This window comes from Hydra vulgaris, chromosome 06, assembly GCF_038396675.1.
Source record: "Hydra vulgaris chromosome 06, alternate assembly HydraT2T_AEP".
Lineage (NCBI taxonomy): Eukaryota > Metazoa > Cnidaria > Hydrozoa > Anthoathecata > Hydridae > Hydra > Hydra vulgaris.
This window is the reverse complement of record NC_088925.1, coordinates 52,085,701-52,110,245: the sequence shown is the minus strand read 5'-3', so window position 1 is coordinate 52,110,245 and position 24,545 is coordinate 52,085,701. Positions and strand designations below refer to the sequence as shown.

At 29.2% G+C, this 24,545-nt stretch overlaps 1 protein-coding gene and 1 long non-coding RNA gene across 9 annotated transcripts; one reads left to right on the top strand and one right to left on the bottom strand.

Moving 5' to 3' along the window:
• The first annotated feature begins 7,048 nt into the window (after nucleotides 1-7,048).
• On the top strand, nucleotides 7,049-10,543 carry LOC136081965 (uncharacterized). 8 transcript variants are annotated; one of them, XR_010639283.1, is made up of 7 exons: nucleotides 7,049-7,250; nucleotides 7,977-8,249; nucleotides 8,395-8,514; nucleotides 8,912-9,010; nucleotides 9,663-9,821; nucleotides 10,101-10,163; nucleotides 10,249-10,543. It is a non-coding gene; the product is annotated as an uncharacterized LOC136081965 (long non-coding RNA). The 8 variants fall into 8 exon arrangements; XR_010639287.1 differs by having other exon boundaries at nucleotides 7,055-7,250; nucleotides 7,977-8,034; XR_010639288.1 differs by lacking the exon at nucleotides 8,395-8,514 and having other exon boundaries at nucleotides 7,065-7,250; nucleotides 7,977-8,034.
• Nucleotides 10,544-15,920: 5,377 nt separating this feature from the next.
• LOC136081491 (uncharacterized) lies at nucleotides 15,921-17,909 on the bottom strand. The gene is made up of 2 exons (XM_065798811.1): nucleotides 16,644-17,909; nucleotides 15,921-16,553 (listed from the first exon to the last, which is right to left on the bottom strand). Exons 1-2 carry the CDS (start codon nucleotides 17,907-17,909, stop codon nucleotides 15,921-15,923), a joined length of 1,899 nt encoding a protein of 632 aa, XP_065654883.1.
• Between the last annotated feature and the right edge of the window lie 6,636 nt (nucleotides 17,910-24,545).

Genomic DNA, 24,545 nt, shown 5'->3' with positions numbered 1-24,545 from the left:
TATATATATATATATATATATATATATATATATATATATATATATATATATATATATATATATATATATATATATATATAAATATATATACATATATATATATTTATTTATTTGTATAAAATGAATAAAAACAACTTTTGATGGAACTCTGAGTTTCATGCCTTTCGGCAATCATCAGCCATTGTGTATTTCGTCACTTAAAAACCGTTTAAAAAATTACAAATTAAAATTACGGTTGAACGAGTTCTGACGTTACAAAAACAAAACAAAAACAAAAAGACGTCAAAGGTATTTAGTCCCCGGTGTCAAATAAAAATAGTAAAAAATTCTTTGAATGCCGGCACTTTGATGTTATTTCATATCTTTTATTAAGTAAGTTTTCTCCTTTATATGATAATATATGAAATTTCTAGCGGAGACAAAGATTACAAAGTTTTGATGCTTGGTTGTTGGGCTTGCATCGTGCTATTATTTTCCATGTAACAACAGGTTTTAAATTTTTCGATTTTAGCTTCCATATTTCTTTGGAAAGTTCAGTGTCATTTTTATATTTGGGTGCATTGAAAGATTTAAGATGGTTGGCATATCTTAATTTAAAAGTGGTTTCACTTATACCGAAATAAACTTTGTTTTTGAATTGAGGATCTCCAGAACTTACAGTGGCTTGGTATACAGTATTGATAGAAAGGCATTGGTTATTTAACGGACAAATTTTTTTTATCAATGCAGTTGCATTTTTTTGATGTTTCATTTTTATCGCTTTGTAAAATTTTGTTGTTATGTGCATTTATTAGAGACTTGACATTAGGCATGCTATTATAGCTAACCTTAATATAGTTTCGATTAAAATTTTTATGAAGTCTGTGTCATACTGGGATGTGTTGGTCAATTAAAGCTAAGAAGCGATTTCCAATTTTAGTTTCAACATTTTTGCTAAACGGGGGATTATACCATATAATTTTACGCTTGCGATGCCTTTTTTGATTATTGTTTATATGCGGTTGGTAGGTGAGTTTTGAATTGTATCCTGATTTACGTAATAATTCATACGGAAGAATGGAATTATTGAACACAGTTTTATTTACTGCCATAGTCAATAATCTTAACTCAATATTGCGAGGGATTTCTTTTGTTATATTAGGTGGATAATTTGAATCAGAATGAACATAAATAAGTTGGTTATTAGGTTTACAATATGGTTGATAAGAACTGTCAATCAGGTTTAATGTTACATCAAGGTAATTGACAATTTTAATATTACATTGGATGGAGATAAGTAGGTTGTTACTTAAAATATGCGTAAAATGCTTTTTGATTTTTTCCATTTGTTGGTCGCTTCTGTTTTCAAAAATAGCAAGCCCGTCGTCACGATACAAGCCAAAATTATTTTTATCGTAATGTTGAGAGAGCTGAAAAAATATAAAAATACCGACTAATTCGCAAACTTCAGCTCCAACGCATAAGAGTATTTTTAAAAAAGAGTATTTGTATATGTATTGTTTATGCCTTTCTATCAATATTGTATACCAAGCCACTGTAAGTTCTGGAGATCCTCAATTCAAAAACAAAGTTTATTTCGGTATAAGTGAAACCACTTTTAAATTAAGATACGCCAAACATCTTAAATCTTTCAATGCACCCAAATATAAAAATGACACTGAACTTTCCAAAGAAATATGGAAGCTAAAATCGAAAAATTTAAAACCTGTTGTTACATGGAAAATAATAGCACGATGCAAGCCCAACAACCAAGCATCAAAACTTTGTAATCTTTGTCTCCGCTAGAAATTTCATATATTATCATATAAAGGAGAAAACTTACTTAATAAAAGATATGAAATAACATCAAAGTGCCGGCATTCAAAGAAATTTTTACTATTTTTATTTGACACGGGGGACTAAATACCTTTGACGTCTTTTTGTTTTGTTTTGTTTTTGTAACGTCAGAACTGTCACGAAGAAAACTGTCCGCCGTAGTAAACTGTCCGATATAGGACATTTTACTCCGTAGTATATTGTCCTACATTGGAGTAAGTTGTCCGCTTTGAATAATGTGAAATGTCATCAAACAATATAGCTTAAAATAAGATTGTGGACGTTTTGAAGTAAGACGAATTAAGAGAACTTAGAGAGTTTTTAGAGAAAAAGAGGTTTTATTTTGTATAAGAAAAGTTACTTCTAGAAATACTGTCGCAGTCCTTATTCGTAAGAGTGTTATTATTATTAGTTCCTGAATTTAGTTATTATTATTATTTAATAATAATATTTACTACAATAATAATAATATTGTAATAACTAATTTAATTAGTTTTAGATGGAACTAGAGGTGATAGCTCCTTTCAACAGTGATATACTGCATTAAAGTAAAACATGCTTGTATTTAGTAATTAGGCAAATATGTCGTTTTTTTCCCCGCACTTCACCCCTTTGAAACTCTCTCCCATCTTCCTGTTTTCCTGACTCATACAGCTTACCTTACAGATAGTCCTAGAACAAAATTCCGAACAGGGCAGGTACATACCTGCTCTAGGGTGGCCTGGACACCATTTAGCCTCTGTACGCACTAAACAAGTGGAAACGTCGAAAAATTCTTACTTGTTTTAAAGTGCTGTTAAACTGAAGAAACTATTTCAATTGGAATTCGGCAAAATGGAATCACTTTCTAGAAGTATGCAGAATATATGATTATGCACAGTTATTGCTAATTTTAATTTTTTTAAATATATAAATCGTGCGACAAGTAAAGATAAAAAATTGTAAATATTTTTTATCTAAGATCGATTTTTTAATGTAGTTTTAAAAATTTAACCGCGGTTATCCACCTTTTTTCGACATGGAATTGATAGTGTATAGTATTAAATATAACATATTAAAAAACTGGCTGCGATTGAGTGCCTTTTTAATAGTGAGACTAGTTTTTATGGAGGAATGCGTGGTGCGACATTAATTTATTAACATAGATTAATGTCTTATAATGGTCATGGAAATTAGTGAATTAACATTATTTAATAGTACTAATTATACTTTAGTACAATAATATATTATTTTAAATATATACTTTACAAGTTACTTCTCGTTCCGTTTTATGATAATCTCAAAATTTTATAAAATAGTCTCCAAAGAACTCTCAGCAGTTATGGAATTATAACAGTTATCAAATATGGAATTGCCAAGAGGAGATATATTCTTTATGGTGAAAGACAGTTTAAAAAATGAATATAAATTCATCATTGATGTTTTGACAGATGCAATTTTCAAAAAAACGGAACATGTGATACAAGTAGGCGAGGTGAAATGTCATTATCACGGTTATTTGCAAATTTTCGATCGAGATGGAGAGCAGCAGGAAGATGGGAAGAATTTTTTGTGAAAAAAAGGAAGAATGATTGAAGGGCATCGTACAATTTTCAAAACTATCCAATACTGAATGCACAACACCTGAGAAGATTGTGAAGAATGATAATATAAAAAAAAAAATGTGGGCGACCTTCGTAATCCTTTGCTTCATCAAGTGATAGATCAAAGAAGCGAAAGACTCAAGAAGTAAGTTCTACTTTTTCTACAGAAGAATTGGTATATGTTGCTCAAATGAGTTTAAGGACTTCTGGTCAAGTACATACTGCTCAAGTTGTTAAAGATGTCACGTTAACAATCCCAACAAGAGCCTCAAAATATATATCCGCTGTTCGTTCACATTTTGTGAACGAACAGCGGATAAAGTACCTTTAACCCCAGACGAAGCACTTTCTTTATAGATTGAGAAAGGAGAATCAAAGCACTCTTATCAACTATTAAAAAATATAGCTAGAGCACATAAATGCAAATTATACCAATCATACCTTGAAGTAGAAAAAGCAAAAAAACGTTATTATCCATCAGTTGTGTACACAACTGTTAGTGAGTCGTGCGCACAAATTGAACTACAGGCTTTACTTGATCATACTACATCTAGAATTATAAAACTTCAGGCTGATGTCATTGATACTCTAAATCCGGAAACTCTGCAAAAATTAGTACTTCACTGTAAATGGGGATGTGATGGAAGTGTTTATAAGCAAAAATTTACTGAGACTGGAAAATTTGATAAAAGCATTTTTTTATTCTTCTCTCGTACCTCTACAATTAATACACAACAATCACGAGACGGGTGAAGCAACTATTGTGTGGAAAAATCCTAGGCCATCATCTCCGCTATTCTGCAGATCAATACGATTGCAGTTTGTACATGAAGATGTACAGTCAACATTGAAAGAAGTTACCGACATTGAACTGCAGATTGAGGGTCTTGCACCATATGCTAATGAACAAAATAGAAAATCCATTTGAGTAACTTATTGTATGTCCTTTACGATGATAGACGGTAAAGTCTGTAATGCAGTAACTGGTACCACTTCTGCACAACGCTGCTTCCTGTGCAAAGCTTCCTCTAAAGAATTTAATGACATCGACAACATTATAAAAATGGACATTACTACAGATAATTTAAGATTTGGCATATCTACATTGCATGCATGAATTCGTTTTTTCGAGTGCTGTTTGCACTCGAAATAACGAATCCATGCATGCAATGTAGATATAAGCTAAGAACTGAAAAGTGGCAAGCTCGTCGAGAGGAAGATAAAAAGAATGTGAAAATACGTAAGGAAGAAATACACACTCAATTTAGGATAAAACTGGGGTTTATCGTTATCGACCAAAGCAAGGATATGGAAGTTCTAACGATGGAAATACAGCGCGCCGCTTTTTTCAAAATGCTGCTATATCTGCTGAAATAACAAAAGTCGATGAAAATTTAATTCATCGATTTCATGTTATTGTGCAGGAAATTTCGAGCGGGTTTGACATAGATGATAAAAAATTCAAAGACTATTGTGTAAATACTGCCCATTTATTTGTTGCTTTATATCCGTGGTAAAACATGCCTACATCTGTACATAAAGTGTTGATCCATGTAGCAGAAATTGTAAATATGCCCTTTTACCGATTGGACAACTTTCTGAAGATGCCCAAGAGTCATGTAATAAGGACATTAAAAACTTCAGATTACATTATTCCAGAAAATGCTCAAGAGAATCGAATATGAGAGACATTTTTAATAGGCTCTTGTTAACATCAGATCCATTTCTCTCGAGCATCAGGAAATTGCCCCAGAGCCTGGTAAAATCTCTACATCAAGAAGCTATACAATTGTTAAAACAACCTGAAGTCACCTGATAAGAGACAAGAAACGATTCCGATTTAGATACAATTGGTTCAACATCAAATTCCGAATCGAATGATTCGAACATTGATAAATATGACATGCGTGATTTTTGTTACTAGGATTAAATAAACAATTTTTACATATATGTGACTTAATCTTTTACCAATTTAATAAAAATTATAAAATAAAAATTACAAATTTTTGTTTTTTTATTAATAGCATAAATTTGGAAATAATTTTACAATGTTTTTACTCTAATTTAACTCCTGAATCATAAGCAATGACCTCGAAAACCAAACTACATGAGATTTCATATTTTCAACGTATGAACAGTTTTGGCCGCTATATTGGAGCCGCCATTTTGAGTTTTTTAAATCTGATCTCAGATTCGTAGTCAGCGACCTCGAAAACCCTCATGTAGGTAATTTGGGAATTTTGGCCACAAAATCGGGATTTCGTCCCACTGTGCGTCGGAAGCGTTTGGCAACTTTTTAAATTACGCGCTAATGTCGAACCAACTTCGGCCCAACGTCGTAATACAACTGATTTTAGAATGAGTATTATGTGTTACAGGTTTTTTATTTTTTAGGTTGAAATAGTTTTCGGCCATTTTTAAATGCTGTTTCATTTTAATTTAGCGCAATTTTTTAATTAAAGAATTTTGTTTATTTATAATCGAATTAAAATTAGTATATAGACCATACCATAACTCATATATTCTTTGATAAATGTATGTTTATGTACATATTATTCAACTTGTTTTGAGCTGCTGCCAAATGAAAAAGTGACTTGAAGCGAACGTTGCAATTATTGAAGATATTATAAACTTTATAATATCTTCAATGGTTGCAACATTTGACCATGACTTTATAACAAAGTCATTATTAAAATATAAAGGGGATCATCATGTAGGAATAAGGAATGATGACGAGGAAGATGATAATGATAAAAATAACTGATGTATTTTTATATAAAATTATTATCAATTATATGTAACATATTACTAAGCAAACAAACATATTATCTTTGTTTTCTCAATTTATGTTTATCTTTTATTTACGCAATCATTTTGTACACTTTTATATATTTGTATATAATTAGTTTTATATGTTTATATTAAATTTATATATAGATTGTACGAATATTTTAAAATAATTTTAATAATTACAAGAATTTTTATTTGTTAGCAGTTAGTGTTGTGACCAAAACTAAAAATTGTAACTAACTTAACTAAAAAAACCGTAACTAAAATTACCCAACTAACTTTTTAGTCTAACTAAAATTAGTCGACTAACTTTTTAGTCTCACTAAATTTAGTCGACTAACTTTTTAGTCTAACTAAAATTAGTCGACTAACTTTTTAGTCTAACTAAATTTAGTCGACTAACTTTTTAGCGTAACTAAATTTAGTCGACTAACTTTTTAGTCTAACAAAATTTAGTCGACTAACTTTTTAGTCTAACTAAAAGTAGTCGGCTAACTTTTTAGCGTAAATAAATTAGTCGACTAACTTTTTAGTCTAACTAAATCTAGTGGACTAACTTTTTAGTCTAACTAAATTTAGTCGACTAACTTCCCAGTAGGCACGCAACGTTTTATTCACGTTTCAATCACGTGTATTTTAGGTGACTTCGTCCAGGTTACTATTTTACGTGAAAGTCACGTGAAAGTTACGTGCCAAAATATCTCGTCTTTCGGAACTTTTTTTATTCTCAAAAAAAACTGGCATTAGAAATGTGAAATAATATTTTTTATTATATTAATTATTTTTTTATAGTATAGTTCTTATATTCATTATATTAGTTATAATTATTTACTTCTATGATAATATAATTAATTTTTATTGTAGTATTATCATAATTAAAAAATAAAAAAGTGGTCTATATAATATCTTTTAACGCAATGCATTTAAAACAGAACTAAAAAGAACAATATATTTTAAGTTGTAATATCTAATATCTAAATTATATCAAATTAAGTTAAATAAACTAGTACCCTATTTGCCGTCCCTATTTGCCACACAAATAAGATTAAACTCAAATACAAGGTATGCTTTTTTTCTACTTTATGATATAATATTTTAGACTGGCGAATTTGTCCATTTTGCTTACTTAATTTAGTACGAAATAAGTTATGTTATAACGAATTTAATATTAAATTAAGTAAGCTACATGGACAAATTATAAGTTCTAGCAGAACTTATTCTTGATTCTTGAGCAATAATAATGTCTCTAGTACTTCTGCATACATTATTACTCAAGAGTCGTTTAGATAAAAACCTAAAATAGATTTTTTTTCTTTATTTGGTTTTTATCAACAAGGTTAAAGAGTTTATCCAAGATAATATCAATAAATAAATGTGTTATGTTATTTATTATTGATATATGTATATATTATTATTAAATACTTTATCTTTTTATAATATATGACATCTTGATCTCGTGCTTTACTTGTTAAAAAGGGTTAATACTTATTTATTTCCTTTTTTTATATTATTTGAATATTATATGATTAATATATATATATTCGAGTTATATGAAATTATTATTATATATATATTATATGACTTTTATTACTATTGTTATTATGTACAATATAAAACAGGTTATTCACGCGGATTTGTTCGATGTTTTCCCCACAAAAAGATAATTATGATGCTATTGTATTTGAAACTGCATTTTACTTATCTTTCAATGTTGACGACCTTCCAATATGTAAAGCAAGTTTCTCTCAAGTATAGCATTGCTTTTTTAAAAATTGTTTAATGATTTAGATCAAAGAAATAGCAACACCAGAAAATCTTGTTGCCAAAACAGTTGGTGACTCACCATGTAAGATTTGTGTTAAAAATTTGTGATTTAAGATGATTATTTAATATTCATATTATTATTAAAGTTTTTATTTGTTTCTTTTGAGCTAAATTTGGTGTTGTGAGCTATTATTGGAAAAAATATCAACTTATTCATTAGATAAAGTTTGATGCCTGCTCTTACCCCGTTTCCTTCTTCATGTTTCAATCATGTATATTTTAGGTGACCTTGTCCAGGTGACAATTTTACTTGATTAAAACGTGAATGTTACGTTGCCAAAATATTGTGTATTTTGGAACTTTTTTTATTCATAATAAAAACCTGTGATTAGAAACTTGGAAAGATATTCTTTATTTTATTTACTATTTTTTTATAATTTAGTTTCAGGGATTATCTTATTCGGGATATTCCCGGAATACCAGATATTTTTCTGAAATTTATATTTTTCCAAATATTCGAAAAGTTTTCCATACATACAACTTATATTACAACATATAACAGGTATATATTATTCATCTATTTGTTTTTTTGTTGTTTTAGTCATCATTCATACAAAAATTAAGAAAAGTTTTTAAAAAATTGAGAAACAACTTGGCTGAATGCAAAATTAAGGGGAAAATGAGGGGGAAAATATTCTGAATTTTTTCAGGATATTTTCCGGATATTTTAGATATAATGATTACATGAAATACGTAGTTTATATATTCATTATTGTAATTACTTTTTATTTTACTTTTATAATAATGTAATTATTTTGCATTGTAATTTTATAATAATTTAAAAAGTAGGGCGTAAGATATCTTATAGCGTCGCAATGCATTTTTGACAAAAATAAAATGTCACATATATAATATTTTATCCAAACATATTATCTTATAACTAAGTTTTATCAATTTAGGTTTAATAAATATATTATAAAGCTTAGTTCAAAATTGTGTAACGTTATGGCAGAAAATTCTCATATTGCAACACGCAAAAGATCAAACCCTACTACAAGGTATACTTTTTTTTCTACCATATTGTATATTATTTTAGACTGTCAAATTTGTCAATGTAATTAATTTGATAATAAATAAGTTATTATAACTTATTTAATATTAAATTTATTAAGCTACATGACAAATGATAAGTTCTGCATAAAATATTATTGACTAGGAAGACCCAATGGTATTGTTATGTTATTGCCTAGGAATATCATTCTGTAGTAAGACCCAATAACCTTTTAACTTTTAAAGTTTGAGAAAATTCACTTTTCCCTTTTTTTTGTCTTCTTTTGTGATCGCACTTTGTAGTAAGAATTTGATTTAATTCATATCTTGTTGGAGAATGCAACTTGATTCTGAGTTGAATTTTCAGCACTCTGTATTTATTGGTGACCTAATTTGACAATACTTTATTATACATATTTTTAGTTTTATACTTAATATATTATATATAATTAGGGGTAGATGAGGCTCCTTAGCCATGGTGAATGTTTCCACAGCAAAAGGAGCCTCAAGGTGAAAATCTGACCATGGATAAGGAAAATTGTGATATAAAATCCCCACTATAATGCTTTGTGGTTATGTGATAACTATTACATTTTATAAATTGTTTTAATTTTTGTGTGCATTCTAAAATGACATTTAATGCTGTTCAAAACTTTGTAGATTACTCATTTAAAGCAACTTTGTGGGCTGTCACCTTTGCATCTAGTGAGTTAATGTATGAACAAGTTTATGCAGAAACAGTTGCAAATATAAGAAGATGAAAAACAAAGAAAACAAATTATCATGTTATCACATAGTACACAGATGTTATCACATAAGGTGAGTACAGGTCTTTTTCTAATCACGCCCATCAGTTATTAACTTTATATAGATATAGATATAGATAAATCCATAGATAGATATTAGATATAGATATATATAGATAAAAAATATTTTTTTAAACTTGTATTTTTTATTATGTACTTCTTTTTTTTTAATCATCTGTCGACTTTTTTGTTACATCTTTTTTTATTAAATACTTATTTACTTTTTTAGCAATCAGAGTATTTTTTTACACTGTATGTAGTATTGTTTTCTTAAAGTTATTTAATGATTTAGATAAAAGAAAACAAATAACACACTAGAAAATCTTGTTGCCAAAAGTAGTTAGCAACTCTCAAAGTAAGATTTGTTTTAAAAGTTTGTGATTTAAGATAATTATTAAATAATCATACTATTATTTAAGATTTTATTCGTTTCTTTTCAGCTAAATCTGATTCATTAGATAAAGTTTGATGCGTGCTCTTATAGAAGAAAATATCGACTGATTTGTTAGATTGTGTTTGAAGCGTGCTTTTATGGAAGAATAGATATATAAGTTTGAAGCGTGCTCTTCGTAAGTTGCAGATCTACGACTTCGTACTTATTACTTATTGGATATAAGGAGGATATTTTAACAAAAGTGCAGCTTTTGTTACAAATTAAAAATTTTTATGTCAAGAACTAATATACTGACTAATAAAACCATGTATTTTAATACGTATTAAATATTTCCTCGACGATGAGTTTTTTTTCTTTACACGAATCTAAACACTTATAATTGTAATTATAAAGCATAATTATTGCTTAAATATTACGTGCCAAAATTAACGTAAAAAGCACGTCTTTTGGACAGTTTATGGGGACCAAAAAGTCACCTAAATATCACGTCCCAAAAGTAACGTGAAAAACACGTCCATAAATCACGTGAATTGGTCATTTCATGGGGACCAAAAAGTCACCTAAATATCACGGTGCCAAAAGTAACGTGAAAAACACGTCCATAAATCACGTGAATTGGTCATTTCATGGGGACCAAAAAGTCACCTAATTGTCACGTGCCAAAATAACGTGAAATTCACGTTTTTGTCACGTCGCTGTGCCTACTGGGTTTTTAGTCTAACTAAATTTAGTCAACTAACTTTTTAGCGTAACTAAAATTAGTCGACTAACTTTTTAGCGTAAATAAATTAGTCGACTAACTTTTTAGCGTAACTAAATTTAGTCGACTAACTTTTTAGTCTAACTAAATTTAGTCGACTAACTTTTTAGCGTAACTAAATTTAGTCGACTAACTTTTTAGCGTAACTAAAATTAGTCGATTAAAACAAGCTTCAGTACTAAAAACTGAATAACCTATGAAGCCATGAATATTTCACACACGATGGCACATTATTGTGGCGGTTGAATGTCCCAAATATGGTTCATAGGGGCACGTCAAATCAAATTCGTAACGTATTAAATCAACTTTGATTATTAGAATTTTGTCCCAGCTCTGAGACAACTACCAATGCGGTTGTTCCAACTGTTTATAAACACCCAATGGGCACGGAATCTAAAAAAGGCACCCTTTGAACGTTTAATTAACATTCTGCAGTTTAATTTAACGTCTAATTCGGGGTTGGGAAAGCCAACTTGTTGGGGGTATTTTTGTTCTCACGCTCCAATCACCGCAATTTTTTTGAGAAACATTTTCATTTGACTTAACAACATTCTTGATTTTTTTTTGACTTAATTAATTATTTTTTTTGACTTAATTAATTAATTTTTTTGACTTAATTAATTAATTTGACTTAACAACATTCGCACGATGCCTAAAAGTGTCATATCTGAAACATCAAAAAAATCCTGCCCACGCCGCTGGTAAAGCAATATACGAAAAATAAAATTTTCGCAAGAATCACAAGCGAAAAGAAACTTGCTAATCGATTCATTTCGAAAGAAGATTTTTGAAACCTACCGAAAGGACTCAGTTAAAAAATAATATCAGTTTTTTACTTCATAAAAATTTGCATGCGCGATAATTGACACTTACGAGTAATGAGCTTTTAATTACTTAGTTCATTGAACGGATTTTTTTAAATGGAACATTTTAATCTTGTTTTTATGACGAATTTCAAGTTTTCTTCCGTAAGTGACCGTTCTTCAAGTGGATTTATCGAAAATTTTCCTTTCGAAATAAATTTTTTGATCATTATTTGAAAAAACAAACTAGTAAAAATTTAATATGTTGCTATACTGAAGATAAAGTTTCATTACAAACAGTTTGATATATACAGATATTTTATTTTCACATTTCTTGCAGTTAGGCGAATAAACTTCCTTTATAGATTTCGAAACGTAGTTATTAAAAGCGCTCATTTCTCAAGTGCTACTTCCGAAAGTGAAACTTTTGGAAGTTTTGGAAGAGCATTATTTGAAATAGCAACTTGCGAAAGCCCAATTTTCAGAAGTATTATTTGCGAAAGTTACTTTGACATATTTTAATGCTTCTATATATTCGTTACGAATAAAAATAAATACTAATTGACAATTAGTATTTATTTTTATTCGTAACGAATATATAGAAGCATTAAAATTTGTCAGAGTAACTTTCGCAAATAATATAGTATTACAATTATTAATTGTATATACCCTTTTGAAAGATTTTTTTACAGAAATCTTTGAAACCTTTCGGTTAACAACCCTATTTCAAAGGTCTAAAATAGCAACATAGGAAAAATTATCCCAGATAAGTAACATTCCTAAAATTGGATTTTATTATACATTGCCTATAAATTTTCATTTTCATATTAGTGATATATAGTATTGGACCAAGGAGTTGCATGAAACCAGACCTTGACTAAAATTTTTAGTCAAGGTCTGGTTTCATGCAACTCCTTGGTCCTTCATTCACCAGTTTTGTGTATTTTTTGAGTATTATTTCCGATATGTCGCCATTTTTTGCCTCGACTACTCTATAAGCTCCATAATATATATTCCACTGAGCATTGTTTTTTAGTAGGTGTATTTTCTAATGGGCTTTTTTATAACTCGTTTGATAATGCAAAACCTTTTAAAAAGTTATTCAAGTTAGTCAAGGCACATAATAACCCATTTGTTTTTGTCAAATAAAAATTAGTTTATATATAGCTGGTAAATCATGCTATGTTAATATTAAATACTTAGTTATTCTTGCGGTTTGCCATAAATTGGCTTTGCTAAATTCTTTAAAACTGTGACAAATTATTTTTTTCTTTATTGCATTTATATTCATTTTATGTATGAGTTATTTATCCTTAACTGTATATATTTCTGTTGTTAAACATAAAAATAAAAAATTCTATAACATTCATAAACAATAAGTCTACAGCAATGTAGTAGATGGTGTAGTTCCCTGGACATGAAACCAATATTCTCTAAGTAGCTACAAAACTAGTTGATATTTTGTATTATTTGTTATATCTCTAGTTATACATGTACTAAAGTAGTTAAGTAAATGATCTCAATTTCTATATTATTATCAGTGTTATTTCTTAAAATATAAGGAATATCTAGCTATATAAAATTAAACTTAAAATCTGATTCTATTGTAGCCATTCTTGACGATTTTTTTATTATTCAAATAAACATATGTAACTTATATCATTGTATAGAGCTTGACTTGACTTAAAAAACGAGGGGTCATTCGGCCTTTGAAGTTAAGCGGATCTAAAGTTATTGAATTTTTTGTAGTGCAATAATTGATGATTTTTTGACGAAAGGTATAGGGCTTGAGTATGGAAAATTTGCATTGTTATGGCACCGAAAATTTGCATTATGTCACGCAAAATGAAAACAAAAAACGTCATAAAATATGCGAAGGAAGATAGTTATATATATATACATAGTTTCTATATACAAATCCTTAGAACCTATTCTTCAAGAAAACATAAATAAATACTTGTTATAAAAAGAGGAAAGAGTAAACTTGCAATTTCCACCTGGACACTTTTAAAAAACACTTTTTTTTTTCTATAAAAATAAACCTTTAAGTTTTGAAACGCTAAGAACTAAAAATTTATGTATAAAAGTTAAAAAGTGTGCACATTCCATTTGATTCGTCATCCCTTTTTTAATGTATACAGAAAGTTTTATAAAAATTGGATGTGTTTTGGTACTAAGGAATCCTAACCTCTAAAAGCTTTGTTTTAAAAAAATGTTCCCGCTTCGAGCTTTTTTCTTAAAAGTGGTCTTAAGATATGGATAAAATTTAAATGAAGCCATATAAACCATAGTACTTTCTATATATGACTGGAAAGAGGTTGAGTAACACTAATTGATGCAAAAAACCTTAAGGTGTTTGCTTAAGCATACAAAAAGATATAAGAGAGTAAAGTTCATGAAAGTTACGTGTTTTTTTTCAAACGTCAAATGTTTTTCGTTGAGCCGTGGAATCGCTATCTATTGCTGTTATCTTGAATAACTAAAAGGAAGTTGATGTAACTGGTTAGACGAGACCAAAAGTTTTCGACGAATCCGACAGACTTTATAATTTAATTTCTATTGTTTAAAACAAAAGATTTGTAACAATGCGCAATGAGCATGGTTCGCAAAACAAACAAAAAAATAGGTTGCAAGTCCATCTCTTATAGGCCATGATGCTATTACCGATATTTAGTTTGATCATTCGGCAAATTAAGATGTTATTATAATTATTAGCAAATCTCAGCAATCGATATATATATTCTTATACTCAGCAAGTATAATTTTTAATCGGCAATTATTCTTACGGCAGTTTTCAACTTACCACCTCCCCCCCCCCCCTTCCCCTGAATACTAGCGAATATACTTAGTCTCTAAATATTTAATTTCATATAAGCGATAAGAAGTACCAATTTATTAACGCTAACTTCCATCATTTTTCTCAACAAGCTTGAAATTTAATGCGAAAGCTTATATATGCAACGTTATATTTACATTCATAATTAAAACTTTATCATTTTCTCATTTTTTCAACGTACGGACAAATAAGCACAGAATTGCGCTTAAATTGGTTGGCGTATTTAGGTTATGTTTGTTACATTTTAAGTACATTTAAGCTTCGGCAATTTATTTATTCTAAAATGCATACCAAATGTTAAACGTATTAATAGAGTTTTCAAAATGCAAAACATTTAATAGCATTTACCGAGAGGCTCATCGTCCGCATTTAAAAATGCAACTTCCGCAATTAAATCGCGTAAAACTGTAAAACAAACATTCTGTTAAATGGCAGCGGTCGCTTTATCAAACCAGAAAATTTCTTATCACTAATTTAATTACTTAAAAAATGCAGAATATCTATCATTTTAAAGTACATTTTCACTTTTTGTTAAAAAAAAATTAAGTTACGATATATTTTTCCCAAAATAGTGTGTTTTTTTTTGTATCAAAAATTTAATTTTTAGTCGTATATAAACTCATTTAATTATATTAAATATGGCTGTATACTAGGCAGCAGCAATTTTTGGCTTTAAATTGCTTCAAGCTGGAGTAGATAGTTTGTTAGAAAATAAGAGTTTTAGCGTGAAAAGTAAGATCTAAAGTTAACTAGAAGCAATCTTATTTAAAAAGTAAGTTTGAAATATCAACTTAAATGAACCGCATTTAAGACGCCATTTTTTGAAGAATTATAAAGAAAAGGTAAGGTTAATGAAATCATTCATTATGAAATATAAACTTGGGTGGGTCATAATTAATACATGAAAATGTAAAATACATTTACAAATGTAAAAAAACTTAAATTTAAATAACAAAGAATCGGGAAGACTTGCTACGTTCATATTTTGCACTTAGTTTTATAGTCTAATTAAGGAATTGGTTTTTCTAAAAACAAAATTGAAAATCGGATAATGATACTTTGCAAAAAATTGCGATAATTGTAGCCTGGAAACATAAAAGCCCTCAAGTTTCTGGGGTTCCCCTCCCTGTCCCAAACATGAGAGCAACAACTTTATAAAATCATTTTTTAAACATGTTGCAACCTTGTTTGATTGTTTTTAAAACAAAACAGTTCAAGTTCTAAATTTAAGAGTTTTTATTTAAGAACAATAAAATAAATTCAAAAATAATTATTACAACAAGATATTTCCGTATTACATTGATTAAATTGCACCAATTTTAAACCAAATTAAAAAATTCCAAATTTTCGTACAAAAACATCAACATTTGAAAACATTCAGCCGTCATCCTGTTTCGCTTAGCATACAAATTGTTTAATGCATCAGAAAAAAGGCGCTCACTTGGTGCACTGGTAGCAGGTTTACATAAAATCATCGTTGAAATGCAATACAATATTGGAAAAACATATTGATTTTGATGCCAAAACTCTAAAACATTTTGTTCGTGCACTGACAATCTTATATATTCACTGATTTCTTTTTTTAAATCTAAGGTTACATTTTTGTCACTATCACTTCCGGAATCATCTTCTTCATCCTCAAATGACAACTTAAATTTTTTTGATTCCTTTATCACCTTTTTAATTAGAATTATTTCACCAACTCTTTTTGAGAGATAAAAATCTGACAAAAATTCTTTCACAATTTTTAAATATTTCTTTTTTTCGTACTTTTCAAAGAATTGAAAACTTTTATAATTTGGATCCAAAAAAGTGGCACACAATAAAAAGGAATTATTCTCTAATTCATATGAATCTTTGTAAGTTTGTAAAGATTCTAACAAATGTGATTTCAATATTACAATTAAAGGAGGAGTCTCACTTTTATTCTTACTCAGCTGCTTCTCAAGGTACTTTATACTTGGAATAATTAAAGAACACGTTGCATACCTATCGCCAGATAGTAAAACACTTACTTAATTAAAGCTTAATAAAGCATTTACCGTTTCTTTTAAGTTAACCATTTCATCTTCATCGAGTAAATATTTTCTCATATCTTTGTATTGTTGTTTCGAATTAAAGATATCTTTTACGTAGGAGTGAAGCTTAAGCATTCGCTCTGCCATGAGAAACGTAGAGTGCCAACAAGTTTTCACATCTTGAATCAAATGAAGTATGTGATTTTTTTCGACACCTTGTCGTGTTTGACTTTCCTCTAATAAATCATTAAGTTGAGAAGAATGATTGAAAGATGTAACAATTTTTCTGCACTTAGTTAATGTTCTTGCAATGAAAAAGAATTTAGACGAAGTATCTTTTTCACCTTCTTCAACTAAATCTATGACATTTTTAACAACTAATTGCAAAACATGTCCCATGCATCTTATTGGTTGAATGTTTAAACAAACTTTTAAAGAATTTAGACAGTTGCGTACGTTACTGGCGTTGTCTGATACTATACTCATTATTTTATCATCTACTTTAAACTTTTCTACGATTTTTAGCAAAGTCTCTTTTAAATTATCTGCATCATGGCGGCCATTAAGGTATGCAAAGCCCAAACAAAAACTGATGAAATTTGTTTTGTCAGAAATGAAATGTGCAGTTGCAGATATATAACTATAGTTTTGACAGGACGTCCATCCGTCAGTAGTAATAGATAAAACTTTAATTGATAATAATTTTGATTTCAAAAGTTCAACTTTTTCTCGATATAAATCAGTTAAAAGAGATCTTAACTTTTTTCGGCAAGGCACTTTATACTTTGGATTTAAACACAAAACAAATTCTTTAAATGCACTACTTTCTACCAACATAAATGGAGGACAACAGGCAATAATGAAAATTAAAAGAGCTCTATCAATCTTATCGCTAACTTCTTTTGACAAGCCACTCATAGTTCGTTTTTTTTTCGGCGTTATTATATTGTGATCATGTTCAAGATGGTAATCTAATATACTCTTTGATGTTTTACAAGAGTACTTTTTAGGTCTGTTACTATTACATTGATTGCATATCCATTTTGATGTTTCCTCCTCGATTGAGTAATATTCGTATGTAGTTTTAGCTGCTTCTTCAATGGACTGAGCATCAACTTCAATTTCTGTTTGACCGGATGAAAAACTTGAACTTGTTTCGCTATCGTTATGATCTGCAGGGTTTTGTTCATCTATAGTCTTTCTTTTATCCGATCTTTTCTTCGTCAGATTCATCAAATCAGATACTGGAGCAGCATATTCAATTGGAGAAGACGTATTATTTTTCGACATAGTTTAAAAATGCAATTTCTTAAAGTAAATTTAAATATATATTTGAGAATAACGGTTTATCTAATATATAGCGGGAAACCATTACTTTGAGGTGTCAGTTAAGACATTCCTTAAATTTTGTTGTGTTGAGAAATTATATGAACATAATATGAATTAAGACAAATAAATCAACTTAAAGACATTCATTAAAATTTATTGTTTTTAAGAAATTTAAAATACGTAATATAATTTGTGACAATTAGGTAATAAAAATGTTTTGTTTGTACCTAGTATTGCCCCACATTTTCATTGAATTAAATAAAAATTGGTTTTGTTAGTAGAACAACTCCGCCAAAAACAGCTGATACTTTATACCGAATACATAATTAGTTATTAGCATTTTAATAATAATTAAAAAAAAAATAAAAATTGAGAGTTGAACAAGATATATATTCAATTACACAATATAGAAATAATAAAAAACATTAATTGCGTAACAAATTGTTACGCAATTAATGTTTTTTATTATTTCTATATTGTGTAATTGTTACTAACAACTACAATCATATTGTCGTCACTGTAAAAACTGCGTTTTATGAGTGTAGAACAAAATAAATTAGGTATTATTACCTCAAAAAATGATTGCTGGTATTATATAAAAGAAATCCGAAAAAGCTTCTGCATACAACACATTTCAAAAATATGGCACCATTTTTTTTTCTAATAGTTTATGGTTCATTTTAATTAGAAATTGAGATTTCAATCTCAATTTCTAATTAAAGCGATTTAAATCCAGATTTAAACCGCTTTTCATTGAAAGTTACTTAGTAATAAGGGGGAGTAATTGGATACAGTTTTTTTACTATTACAAAACTCCAAGTGTATATCTCGAAAACTTAAGAAAAAAAAATTTTCTCCAAAAACTTGAAAAACTCTGAAAATCAACTTTGAAAAAGATGCCATGGAGATCTAAATTGTAACTTACAGCAATTTGTTATTAAAAAAATGGCGCTCAAACCACTTCACAACTAACACATAACAAGATTTAAAAATTTTTTATTTTTTGGGTAAAAGTAACAATATATTTTTCTCAAATTAAAAACTTAGTCGACTAAATTTAGTCAAACTAAAAAGTTAGTCGACTAATTTTAGTTACGCTAAAAAGTTAGTCGACTAAATTTAGTTAGACTAAAAAGTTAGTCGACTAAATTTAGTTAGACTAAAAAGTTAGTCGACTAAATTTAGTTAGACTAAAAAATTAGTCGACTAAACTTAGTTAGACTAAAAAGTTAGTCGACTAATTTATTTACGCTAAAAAGTTAGTCGACTAAATTTTGTTAGACTAAAAAGTTAGTCGACTAAATTTAGTTACGCTAAAAAGTAAGTCGACTAAATTTAGTTAGACTAAAAAGTTAGTCGACTAAATTCAGTTAGACTAAAAAGTTAGTCGACTAATTTTAGTTAGACTAAAAAGTTAGTCGACTATATATATATATATATATATATATATATATATATATATACATATATATATATATATATATATATATATATATATATATATATATATATATATATATATATATATATATATATATATATATGTATATATATATATATATATATATATATATATATATATATATATATATATATATATATATGAGTGTATTTATATAGAATATTATATGAGTGTATTTATATAGAATTTTATTGCCATAAAGTTAAAGTAATCAAGAGTATTTTTGGATATATGTATTTAATATTTATATTGTATTTAATTTTTCTTTAAAATAAGGGTTTACTCAAGTAGTTAATAAATATATAGTTATTTGTTAGTAGTTAATACTTATATCATTGAAGCATCATCAAATGTATTCATGCGAAATAACAAAATTATTTGGTTAAATTTGTAAGCTATTATCAAAGTTATGCAAAGAAGTTGTGGAGGTATCATTTGCAAAATAGCGAAATTATTTGGTTAAGTATGAAGCTATTAATTTTCAAAGTTATGCAAAGAAGTTGTGAAGGTATCATTTTAAAGCATAAGCAGATTGAATTACACATTAGAAGAAGGGGTCTTTAGAACTCAGAATGGTCCAATCACAAGAAAAAGTGGTAATAATGGAATCAAAAAAAATTGAATCAAGAGACAAGAAAGTTGCGAAAAGAAATCGCGATAATTGTTGTTTGGAGTGTACAAGTATAAAATACATGATTTTCATTTTTGTGCTCATTTGAAACTAGTAGTTATACTCTAACTACCACTATTTTTAGATTTTCGATAAGAATTTTATGCTATAAATTATTTTTCTAAAATTTTTAAATTAAATTTTAACAGTACAGGATTCTTACATAAAATGGACCCATAAGTAAAATAATTTTTTATGTACAAAGTACAACAAAATGTATGTTTTAGGTGTTTATATAACTCGTAACTAAGTTTATCTACATTATTTTAAAGTATAATTTATCAAGAACTTAAGGTTACCACAATTTACATGAGGGTCTGGGGTAAAATTGTGCAGTTGCCTTGTCCCATTATGGAGCAGCATTGATTGCAGGAGAATCTACAAAATTGTGCTATAAGGCTTTTATAAAGCTACCAAATCTTGCATCAAGACTACATTTTATGTTCTAACACTTTTATTTTATTTTAAAAGATATATTTTTCTAGGTCAAAATCATTATATTTTACCATTATTTCTTAATATCATTTTCATTGCAATATCTGAACTGATTTAAGCATCTGTTGATTTGAATTTAATTTATCCTTAACTTTAAATAGTTTACTGTCTAATGATTGGATGGTTTTAAGTTATTTTTTTTAACACTAATAATATCTTAATAGAATTATATGTATAAAATTAAATTGTATGAACATCGAAAAATAATGTCAGGCTACTAAAAATATAAATACATTCCCAGCAAACATTCTATAGCGGAGTTTCATTGGACCTATATAGTCATTTTGAGCGGAACACTGTAGTTTTGGTCAACAGTTACTAATTGGGCAATTAGTAGAAGTCAACAAAAGTGTCAGGCTGATGAATAACAACTAGTAACAAATCGGAAAGTTATCGGCTTGCCATTTAATGCGGATGCCACTAATGGTCCACAAAGTAACTCATGAGCTGAAATCCAATGAACTGCTAAAAAATGCCTATATAGGTCCACTGCAAATCTGCTAAAACAATTTTAATGTTTTATTTTACAACTGATGCTAAGTTTTATTTCACTAATAATTTAGATGGCTGCTTTATATATAACAAATAAAAGAAGAATTAGAAAGCGAGCTGATAGAGATATAAAAGAAATTTTTGTTGAAAGTTGTGATCAGAAAATTAATTTGCAATCCAGTAATGTTTCTAATGATTGTTGAAGTGTTTATGACGACAATGTATATGAAAGTGATAATGTTAATGCAAGAAAAATTTTTCCTGTTCAAAGGAATAATAGTTAATATGACAATGATCTTAATAAACATTATTTCATAACAAATTTAGAAAGACTCTTTTTCAGCTTGATTTTTACAAATATTTGTTAAATCATATCTAAACAGAAAATTATTAAAATAATTTTCTGTTTAGATATGATTTAAAAAAAATGTAGTGATTGTTTGTCTCCATGTTAATACAGGTGATACATCATTTTGATTTTATTATTTTTTACATTTATTGTATATAGTATTCTGTACATACAATTTACATTTTTTTGTTATTTCTTATAGATGTAGATTATATTAAAGTTACATAAAAGACTTTTACTGATTTTTGCACTATTTTAATTTCTATTATATATTTTATTTTTTTAAAACATCTTCGCTTCCAACAAGGCTGCAAGCAACCACTAATTAAAGTTGGAAGTTACTGAAAGAGAAAAGATGAAGGTTGTCCAGCAAGATAGCGATTGAGAGACGACTTAAAGGATTGCAAATTATATGAATCAGGAAAGTAAGACGAAGGAAGCGCATTCCAAAGAGCTGATGTTCGAAGAAAAAAACTAGACTAATAAGCGTTTTTGGAGCACTTAGGAACAGTCACAGAAAAAGGATAAGACTCAATTGAATGACGTGTAACACGAGAATGAATTTTAGTAGATGGCACAAGAGACATTAGCTCTTTAGAGCAGTGCCCATTATAGTCCATTATAGTATTTGTAGAAAATAAAAATAAAAGCAACATTACAACGATGTGATAATGGCTGGAAGTTGTTGCAAGAGCAGGTCAAACTATGTTTGCAATGCGTTTTTGCACCTTGTCTAAAAGAGAAAGGGCATCATTAGATAATCCGCCCCAGATATGGCAACAGTATTCCATACAAGGCCGGATTTGAGATATAGAGATAGAGAAGAGAATCCGAAGTAAGAAAGTGACAAGCTCGATAAAGAGATGCAACCTTAGCAGATGCTAATTTTGCAACTGATTTGATATATGGTTTCCAAGAAAGATTGGAAGTAAAAGCTAATCCTAGAAGATGGAGAGTAGATGACTCATCGAGCACATCACCATTCATAAATATAGAAAAATCTAATTCAAATTGCTCAAATGCCCCCGCCAAGCAATCAGAGAGTGTTGGTTTCTTATCAAGACAAGAATAAATGGTAGCATCATCAGCAAACAATGCCACCTTAGATGTGAGAATATCTGGAAGATTGTTAATGTAAATTAAAAAGAGTATAGAGCCAAGGATAGAACCTTGAGGAACCCCTGAAGTTACAGGATATGAAGAATAGTGCTATTCATCGAGGACAACTTTTATACTACGATTGGAAAGGAAGGATTCAATAATCTTAAAGATGTTGTCAGATAGACCATAAGAAGAAAGCTTATGGAGAAGACCAGCATGCCAAACTTTATTATTGATACTGTTGAAGTTATTATTGATACTGTTGAAGATTCTCCAGAAGTCACGAGAGCCTAATTTTTGAGATGAGATACGAGATTTCATGACCTGAGAATAGTGGGCTTTGGCGTTAGAAAAAACCTTTAAATGGTTTCAAGCAGTAATAAACAGACGTCTGTTGTCTGGAGAATTATTTTGCTGATAGAAATGGAAGTAACGGCTTCGAATGGCAATCGCAGCAGCACAATGTAGGGAAAACCATGGAGGAGAATGAGGCTTGACCTGGAATCGTCGAGAGGGAACAAAATATTCCATGCCAGCCTGAATCCACGAAGTTATGAAAGAATCACATTTGTTGACAGGAAGAGGAAAGATTTCTAACCAAGGGCCATCGCGAAGAATATCACGGAAAGAGTCCCAGTCAGCTTTAAGGTAGTTGAAAAAAGTATGATAATAGAGGGATTCAGGTGATAAAGAAGAATGAGATATTGGTTTTAGAGAGATCAAACCGTGATCAGAAGCAACTAAGGGTGAATGTGGAGAGACTGAGCACTGACTAGGATCAGAAACAAGACATAAGTCGAGTAGAGAAGGTAAATGATTCGGGTTGTCTGGAAAGCGAGTTGTAAAGTTGACTACTTGAGTTAGGGATTAAGAAAGGCAAAAGTTGTGGGCATCAATGCCGGCAGAATCACTGACACTAGAGCCAAGCCATTCAGTTTGATGAGCAATAAAGTCATCGACAACAATAATATAGGCTGATGGATAAAGAGAGAGGGCTCGGTCAATATGATCAGAAATAACATCAAAAAGAGTGCAGCCTTGAGATGAAGGAGAGCGATATAGAACAAAGAGAAAGACAATAGAGTGAAGTGGTGCTAAACAAAACCACATGAAAGAATAGTCTGTGGATTCAAATCTAGTTTCACGACAAATGGGTGAATTCTTACAAATGTAAATGCCCAAGCCAAGCATGTGACTATTGGAGTCGAATTAAAGGAAGATGACCATCAATACTACGATTGCAAGATGAGACAGCTGAACTCAAATTAGTCTCACAATGAGCAAGAAGGTTTGGTGAACTTTGCAAGAGATAAGACTCAACAGAAGAAAAGTTACTTCGAAGACCACGAATATTAGTGAATGATAGGTTTAGAGAACTTGGTGATGATAATGGTTTTTTGTGTTTTATAGTTTTTGGTTTTTTATTCATTTTAAAATTTTTGAAGAATTTGACTCAAAGCATAGATTGTGCTCAGAACACTGTTTAATAACCCAATTAATTGCCACATTACTATTAATAAGCCCTAAGTCGTAACAATGGGCTCCAAATCTGGCCTTGGCAATGCACACCAAAAATACAAACAGGGACACCATCCATGCGCAACATGGCACTGTTAATACTTTGATTTTTTTCAGCTGTTGATGAAAAATATCAAGTATTAACAGTGCCATATTGCCAGCCTCTCTGAGAGCTACCGCAGAGTTCGGGAAACCTGAATACCATCTTAATATAAAGTTAGGGTAAAGTATTCAACGGCTATATTTTGTTTATTAATGACGCCTAACACTTTGTCAATTGATTTTATCGCTACAAAAATTTTGATTAATGTTCATATTAAACTAAATCGCTATTTACGGCTGTTCAAAAAGCCACAATTCTAAAAACGTTAAAAAATATTGTCAATATACATCATAGTTATAAAATACATTTTGCCGCAAAATATTATATGGAGCAAAAATCTCATAACTGGGGAGTAAAAATTTAAGAGATTTTTTACTGGGGTGTAAAAATGAGGGAGTTAAAATCTC